Source organism: Montipora capricornis, chromosome 14 (assembly GCF_036669925.1).
Source record: "Montipora capricornis isolate CH-2021 chromosome 14, ASM3666992v2, whole genome shotgun sequence".
Taxonomy (NCBI): domain Eukaryota; kingdom Metazoa; phylum Cnidaria; class Anthozoa; order Scleractinia; family Acroporidae; genus Montipora; species Montipora capricornis.
In genome coordinates, this window is record NC_090896.1 from 38512731 (window position 1) to 38521314 (window position 8584).

The window sequence follows — 8584 nt, forward strand, 5'->3', positions numbered from 1 at the left end:
ATTGAGTATTGTTATAATTCTATACTTATATTAGATCCTGTTCCTGTAACTGTAACCTTGACAACAAGTGGCCGAAAGGGACGTTATGGTGTCATACAAAGGTTCACAATTCCAAAAAGCGGACGTTATAAAATCCAAACCTGGGGCGCTAGAGGAGGAACACACTCGTATAACTACGGTTACAGGCCGGGGACTTATTACGGAGGTAGAGGTGCATTCATAGAGGGAACGTTCACGCTAAATAAAGGAACAGTGCTGAATATCGTGGTGGGACAGAGAGGAGGAGATTCAGTAGAGGTGAAAGGAGGACAATCCACTACCAGAACAGCAGCTCAACTGGGACTGTCTGTGGAGGACAATGCTGGTACAGGGGGAGGCGGAGGGAGTTTTGTTTATACAACAAGTAATGGGCTTTTGCTGGCTGCCGGAGGAGGTGGAGGTGCATCTGCTGGATATAATGGTGCCGATGGTCAGGCGGGTGCTAGAGGGGCTAATAGCGTAGGAAGATATTCGTCTAAAAGCAGAAAGGGGGGAACTGGGGGATTTCCCGGTAAGTGCAACAGTGCAGGTGCAAGTTGGCATGGGGGAGTAGGTGCTGGTTGGTTAGCGCAGGGGTGTGCCAGGGCAGGTAGTAGTCATGGTGAAAGGGGTGGATCACGTGCCCAGGGTTGGGTAGGAGGACGAGCAGGGAGAATGAATAGTGGTTATAACGGTGGACCACACCCAGGTGCAGTTGGAGGATTTGGTGGTGGGGGAGGAGGTTCTGAAGATAATGGAGCATCAGGAGGTGGAGGTGGTTATTCTGGTGGAGGAAGCGGCACTCACCCATGGCAAGCCGGAGGGGGTGGAGGTTCCTACTGTAGTGGTGCGAGTTGTCGGCGTTTGTCTGGCAGAAATTCAAATGATGACGGCATGGTGCAAATAGTCAAATTACCTGGCTAGCGATGAAAATTCATCCTTTGTATGCGACGTCATTTAAATGGCTTTTTAAAAACTTTTATAAGGTTAGCTTCAAAAACTGCATCTCGTTATTTTGCATATACTTTCCGTAACCCACTTTTGTTAATTTTTCGAAGTACCTGATTCGAATTGCTTACATGATTTAAGCGCAAATATAATCTAAAACATGGCCACCAATCGTGGTGGACATTCTTGAAAAAAGAAGGCCCAGCCATCTAAAACTCGCTGTGTGCTTTGCTACTTTTAGGAATCGATATTTGACAGTGGAACGAACGCCAGTTCCGTTTTTTGTTTTGTTTTGTTTTTATAGGTGCAACAAAATTAAGTTTGTTACGTATGTATTTCCACAAAGTGACTTGTGGGGCCACGAGTATAGCTACACACCCACAATGTGGGGTCCTCACTAATACATTCGCCTCAAAGGACTTGCTTTGGCCAGAAAGGCACGTTACAGTTTAAATTGTGATTTCCTCACATCGTCAGTTTGTGTGAAACATACGCAGCAGTCCCCACAATAGATATATTAAAAAAAAAAAAATGACTAAGTAAAATTTAACTTTGCATTTTTTTTTTGTCAATGGAAGAATTTTACTAGGGTAGGTAAAACACTGCCATGTAATGTATTTTGGGAAAATGCCTTTTTCTTGCAAATACACAAGGTGGTTTTATCCAGCAGATACGCACACCACATAAACGGTACTTTATTGATTTCACTTGACTTGTAATGTTGATAAACTGCCTATGAGGAGAATTGTATTTTTTGCTTACTTGAAAGACCCTTCAAAACGTTGAAGAATGGCATTTTCTTTCTGGAAATATATTTTCTCTATTCCAGAGATATTTTGGTCTTTCTTCTACAATTGACGATGTTACAAACTATTTACTCAGTAAGTATAAAGATAAATCACAAAATTACGAATATCTTCGGTAATATTATAGTGGTGTGATTGAAACTTAGCACATCTAATGTCCATCAAATAAGGCAAAAAAATGACACCCATTATGATGTTGTCATGGCAATTCTTTTGGCTTCAGTCCCTTTTTGCAATGAAATAACTATCTTTAATTTTTGAGAAGATAAGAATAGGTGGACGGTCCGACCAGAAATAGAAATGGAACCCATATGGCCATGCATCTCTTCTAAACCTCACAGACCAGTCAACGAAACAGTTCTGATGGCAACAGCAAAGAAAATCACTATTTTTTGTGTTGCCAACAAAAACTACTGGAGCCATGAAGTATGACTATCATGACTCCAATATTCTAAGTTGTTTCTAATTTTATCTTCACGCTGAAACAGTTTGTGACGTCATCAATTTTTAAGTAATTCAAAAAAGAGAACATTCAAGCGAAAAATAGATTTTTTTGTTGTTTCATAGGCACTTTAAGACTACACCTCAAACAATAATTATTAAGCACTTTAAAACAACAGCTTAAAACATCTGAGTGGCACCTCCAATAAGTCATTTTTTATAAGTTCTACTGCATTCAGCAAGTTATTCCATACTGTTGATGCAGTATTTCTTGCTTCTTTTTCTCATGACGAGTGTTCCAGTGACAATAATGGTATGCCAAAATCAGGTTAGATACTTCATGACGAATAGATAGCAAAGATCAACAGCAAACTTGGCATTTTTTAGGAAAACTATTTCGTCAATACGAGCAGCAGTAAAAAGAAACACAGTAATACTCTGCTTGGAGTAACACACGTTTCAGGCATGCCAAGTACCATTTTTAGTGTTATATTAAGCACTAAATGTGCACCATTAAAGCCAAGACACCTAATTTGTATACTTTAAAAATTTGGCATTCTGGCAACTTGAACTTGATAGTATGGCAGTATAGCTAATAGACAGCTAGGTTTGCCATGTTTGACTGACCAAAATTCGAGTTTTTCTCCCAATTTCTGTTTAATTATTGTTGAGTAAGACACGCCTTTAGTAATTTTGGTGGATCCATTCTAGTCATAACAATGCTTATTACATGTATAAATGTCACTTAGGCTGCAATATAGTGGGGCATAATTGGTCAGATGAATGGGCATCCCTTATACTTGGGGTGCAGGATTAGTGCAAGCGGCAAGAGCACTATGCCTTTCATCAGGGGCGTAGCGTCCGTATACGCACGTACGCCCGTACGTACAGCTAAAATCCGGCAATCCTTATTCCATGGAGGCAGTAATTTTTTTTAGTCATTATAAAATCGGGCCAAGTTTTTTTAAATTGGAATAATTAAACAGGTGTCTCTCTGTGTGAGTATTTCCAGTACCTTTTCATTAACCCATACAGGCCTGGCCAAACGGATCCAACATCATCCAACATTGTTGGACGCTGTTGAAAAGTGTCGAACGAGGTGGTCAAACGAATGCAACATGCTGGATCCAGAATTTTAGACTCAAGGTTCTGGAACCAAAATCTACCCAGAATCCTTAGAAAACAAACTCTCGCCATGTAGGCGTTTTCAAGTTCCTTTTAAAATTATCAATAGAGTCATTCTCTGTGATAGCAAGAGGACGGCTTTTCCAGAATCTGGGAACTTGAACAGCAAATGCCCGGTCTCCAAAGGTCTTGCACCATGCAGGTGTGAGGAACTTTGAGAAGACCCAGGGCATCACTGCGTAAGGAGTAGCGTCCCGCGGTCTTGGCTTGCAAAAGATCCTGCAGATACATTGGCTCCATAACCCTGAGAGCTTTGAACACAAGGGGGGCTATGTGTTCGAAGAGAGATTGCTTAAGCTTTCGTCCCTCAGACATTGAAGACTTTGCTTGTTCACTATTCCGTAGCTTGAACTGACGTGCCAACACGCGAAACAGATGCAACGAATAAGCCATTACCATGGATACCGATAGCCGCAGAGTACGCGCGCGTGCAACACTGTTGAATGTGATGGCTGGAAGAATGCAACACTGTTGTTCACACCTTAGAACAAAAGAAACGTTGGATGATGTTGAAGACGATGTTTGATGAAAATCAAACCTCGTTCAACAACTTCCAACATCATGCAACATGGTGGCCAAAACGAGTGCAGCATGTTTGATTCAAAAATGTTGGATAATGTTACACTAACATGTTCAGTGGACCCGTTTGGCCAGGCCTTAATGGCAAGAAACGTAATAGTGGACGAAAGCAAAAGAAAAACTCTACCCTTCGAAGCCCCCACGCAGTGTCAGGCTTCAGTATCAACAGTCCCCAGTTCCCGGTTATTTTTAAAGGATATGTTATGATGATGATGATGATGATGATGATGATGATGATGATAATGATGATGATGATTATAACAGAATTTGCGACGTCTTGCCCTTTGCTTGTACTGTAAACTCCCTGTTTGTGTTGTTGCTTGCTGCAGAGAAAACTCGGCAGATAGGTAAAATAAACAACTAACTATTTTACATTTATTTATTGAAATTTCCTTCGAAAATAGTCGGAAATAGCATTTCCGAGACCCTAACTTTAAAAATGTTCTGTTCTGTTCCCGTTAAACCATGATGATAAACAAAGCTAGTCTTTATTGTTTATTGAGACAATCGACAATGTATCAGCTATAACATCCTAGCTGTGCTGTTTGGAGTTACGCCTACATTTACTATAATTTTTACTCCGGATAATTCAAAATCCCGCAAACACGAACTGAATTTGTTTCCTTAAGTCATTTTGTTTGCAATCGTAACCTTAAGCCTCGTCACATGTGACTGCATGAACAGAACGGAACAGATTCTGAAAATTGCATTGAAATCAGACAACCTATATCGATCACATCTCGCGCGCTATTTATGGCGGGAAACAGAAAAGGCGCATTACAGCGGCAACCTTGAAATATATGATGCTAAATTTCAAAAAGCAAAAATTACATGATGCTGACCTTAAGTGATCACAATGATTTTATCATGACTGTAAGAGTATCTGTCTGGATCAGGAACTCTGAGTTTCCCTTTTAGCGCATCAAATTTAACCCTGCTAGCAGAGCCTTTCTTTTGCTTGCTCGATTTTGGCTTTCTCGAGAAAGGCTCTGCATGAATCGAGTAAGATCTTTATTGAATATGCGCTGCATGTTGCCAGGATACAGTCTCGAACCCAAGCCTAATATACCAGATCTCGCCGCCATCTTGGTTTTTCATGGTACAGGGGGCTCAATCATAACCACGGGTTTTGTCACTAAACCGACGCTCGCACTGAAAAAACCGGTTTAACGAGAGAAAACAAGATTGACTAGTCCAGAAGTTCGGGCTGCGGCGGCTTCAAAGAGTTGACGCGATTCGGGCAGAGCCTCCTTTTCTCCTCCTCAGTAAAGAAAAAGACAAGAGGAGGCTCTGCTCGCACGGTGATCAAATTTTTACTACGCTATCTGAGCTAGATTTAGATTGGGTTTGGCCTTGTACACTATTTAAAGAGTTGGCGTTCACAGCCAGAAATATTCATATATGAATTCGATTTTACTGTACATAAGTTGAATAATGACTAAGCTTTATGACTAGGCAATGCTGTTACTCCCTTATAGTTTCTTATTTTTCTCCCATTGTAGCTCATTTACTGTAACACTTAATGTAGTCTGAATATATCTCGAGTCTCTTCAATGTGTTTTTCTAATCAGCATGTTTGCGTAATGGGGACAATAGGGAGCTGAAGATCTACGACGACGACGTCGACGAAAACGCCAGAAAACAATGATATCATTGGTTAAAAGTGCATAAATAATCGTCCTGCACGTGCGGCACGGATTTCTGCTCATATTTTTGCGGTTCTCTGCGTGACGACGACGTGAAATCACTAAATTTTAGGTTTTGACGACAACGTGAGCATGCAACAGAGAATCTTTCATTCTCTATTTTCACCCTGAAACCGCTCGAACCAATTTATTTTTAGGATACTTCGCCCACATTGTAAGAAGCGAACGAGATGGAATAATCGCAAAAGACTTTTACTAGAGCAAAGTTCTATTTTGAGGTGACGTTTTCGTCCACGTCGCCGTCGTAGATCTTAAGCTCCCTATTGAGATAGAAGGCGTATAAGCATAGCCAGAATGTTCTCTAAAAGGTTGGCTTTTTTGTATTTTCTGTTCTCTTTAAATTCGTGCTAGTCACGATACATGCCTTTACTGTGACTGGTTACTGAGGAGAAGATTATAAAGTAAATGACCTGGGGAAGTTTGAGGCCGGGATTTAGAGTTCGGCATTACCACAATGGACGACCACAAAGCACTGTTATTTCCCTAGAAACGTAACATTTGTTAGGTAATTAGCCTATTTGCTAGTAATGGGGACAGTACCGGCATACTTTGGCTACATCAAAATTGTGTTTTGACAAGCAGATGCTTTTGGTCACCAGTTATCAGTATATTAGTGGACACCTGCCCTGGCCTGCAAATATAAATTGCAATTCCTTCGTCAAGCTGTGTGTAAATGCAACATCGTCACAATGTGAGCCGCGCGGTAAGTTTGACAGAAATGGCCCGAAAATGGTTCCTTGAGGGACACCGCTTTTGACCAGCATGGTGAATCATAAACTGAATCATTGTAATAACAATAAATAATAATAATAATAATAATAATAATAATAATAATAATAATAATAATAATAATAATAATTTTTATTATCACTTATCTACACCCATAAGCAAATTGCGCACTGGGACATCTAAAGCAAAGCAACTCAATTTAAATTTTCCTTTGTTTTGTATGACCCAGCGCGCAATTTGCTTTCCAGTATGGCGGCTTTTGTACCATGTAAGCGCTAGCTGCAAAGGGCCCATTACAGTGCTCGTGTAGGACAATAAAAGCCACAATTGTAATTACTGTAGCTCAAGTTTCGAAAATTAAACTGATATGATCAAGGATATCTAAAGTCCACCTTTTCATGTTACATTTTGGGGGAAAAGAGAGCACAGCTTTGACCTAATGCCTAATTAAAACAGCGAGAAAGTGTATTGAAGTTAAACAATATGAGCTTAAGCAAAGACGACGACGACGGCTACAAGAATGCCACGAAACAATAGGTTTAATTAGCAAAAGCAATAGTTCTGCACGCGTGTGTTTTACATTTGATAGATTTCTTTGCCGTCCTCGTCTTGACAATAGGGAGCTTAAGATCTACGACGGCGACGTGGACGAAAACGTCACCTCAAAATAGAACTTTGCTCTAGTAAAAGTCTTTTGCGATTATTCCATCTCGTTCGCTTCTTACAATGTGGGCGAAGTATCCTAAAAATAAATTGGTTCGAGCGGTTTCAGGGTGAAAATAGAGAATGAAAGATTCTCTGTAGCATGCTCACGTTGTCGTCAAAACCTAAAATTTAGTGATTTCACGTCGTCGTCACGCAGAGAACCGCAAAAATATGAGCAGAAATCCGTGCCGCACGTGCAGGACGATTATTTATGCTCTTTTAACCAATGATATCATTGTTTTCTGGCGTTTTCGTCGACGTCGTCGTCGTAGATCTTCAGCTCCCCAGTGAAATGATCAAATTTGAGGTTGTGTGAAAGAAGGGGGCGAACACCTTACGAAGACGTTTCAATTTTCCCTCTAAATATCCACACCGTTCTACCAATTTTATTCTTGGAATGTGGACTCACATTTTCCATGCCGAGCGACGTGGAGTAATCGCAAAATTATTACCGTAACGGGAAATAATATTTTTTAGACAACGTTCTCGTATCCGTCATCGTCGTCGTCGTCGTCGTCGTCGTCGTCGTCGTCGTCCTTGCTTAAGGTCCCTAATGACGTGAATTGACCAAATTTCAGGTTGTGTAGCGGGACGCGAGAACATGACGAAATATTTTTAATTCTCTCCACAAACAACCACACAATTCATGCCAATTTTATTCCTGCAATGTCGATACACACTTAGATTTTCCATTCCGAACGACTTGGGGTTATAACGAAGTTATTACAACAACGGAAAATGATACATTTAGACGTAAGCTCCCTATTGAAAACCTCTAATTTCATAAGACGTTTTCTGTGGCGACGCTGTAGTTGCCATGGTAACGTTATTTCGGAGGAAAAGGTGATGTGAGAAATTTATGATGGGTTCTTAATACCTTGGCCAAATTTTGTCTTGATATGATTATCCTAACTGTATCTAAAACAGAATATGTTTATTTGTTTGAAAAAAGGAGAAACTATTTCGAGCCTCCTTAAGCAAAGAACGACTACAAAGGCTACGAAAATGCCACGAAACAATGAGTTAAATAGGCCTTTTGCAACTAACGATCCCATGGTACAAAATCCGCCATGCTGGAGGGCAAGCTCATTATTATTCAGGGGCACCCAACGAATCTGTTCCTCACATTATCTGTTCCCCAGAGGAATCTTGCTGGCTGGCAAAAATACAGGTGTTTCGATGAGCTGGCTGGGAAATTTTGTTATTGGTAGAGGTTTTGCCTGGGAATTACTGACTTTTTCTAGCATTTCAATCCGAGCTGGCTGTAGAAACTCTGAAGACTGAGGACGTCTAAAAAAAAAAGAACCCCTTCCCTCTCCCAGAGAGTAGTCACAAACATACCACGGCTGGTCAGAGTGATTGCGCTTGCGGAAAAAAACCTGTTTTGTCCCGGTTTTGTCGCTTTTGTTCGGTCGTTTTGGATCGAGGGATTTGAAAGCGCGCGGAATTCCTGGCTGGGAAATAAAT

The 8584-nt window shown here is 40.7% G+C and overlaps 1 protein-coding gene across 1 annotated transcript in view; it reads left to right on the top strand.

Annotated features, from left to right (window-relative positions):
• The window catches only part of LOC138032750 (fibrillin-1-like), a 51200-nt gene extending 47811 nt beyond the window's left edge, over positions 1-3389 (top strand). The window contains exon 18 of the mRNA XM_068880461.1: positions 35-3389. Within this exon, the coding sequence (XP_068736562.1) occupies positions 35-942 (908 nt within the window). The 3' untranslated portion in view covers positions 943-3389. The remainder of the gene's footprint in view (positions 1-34) is intronic.
• The last annotated feature ends 5195 nt before the right edge of the window (positions 3390-8584 follow it).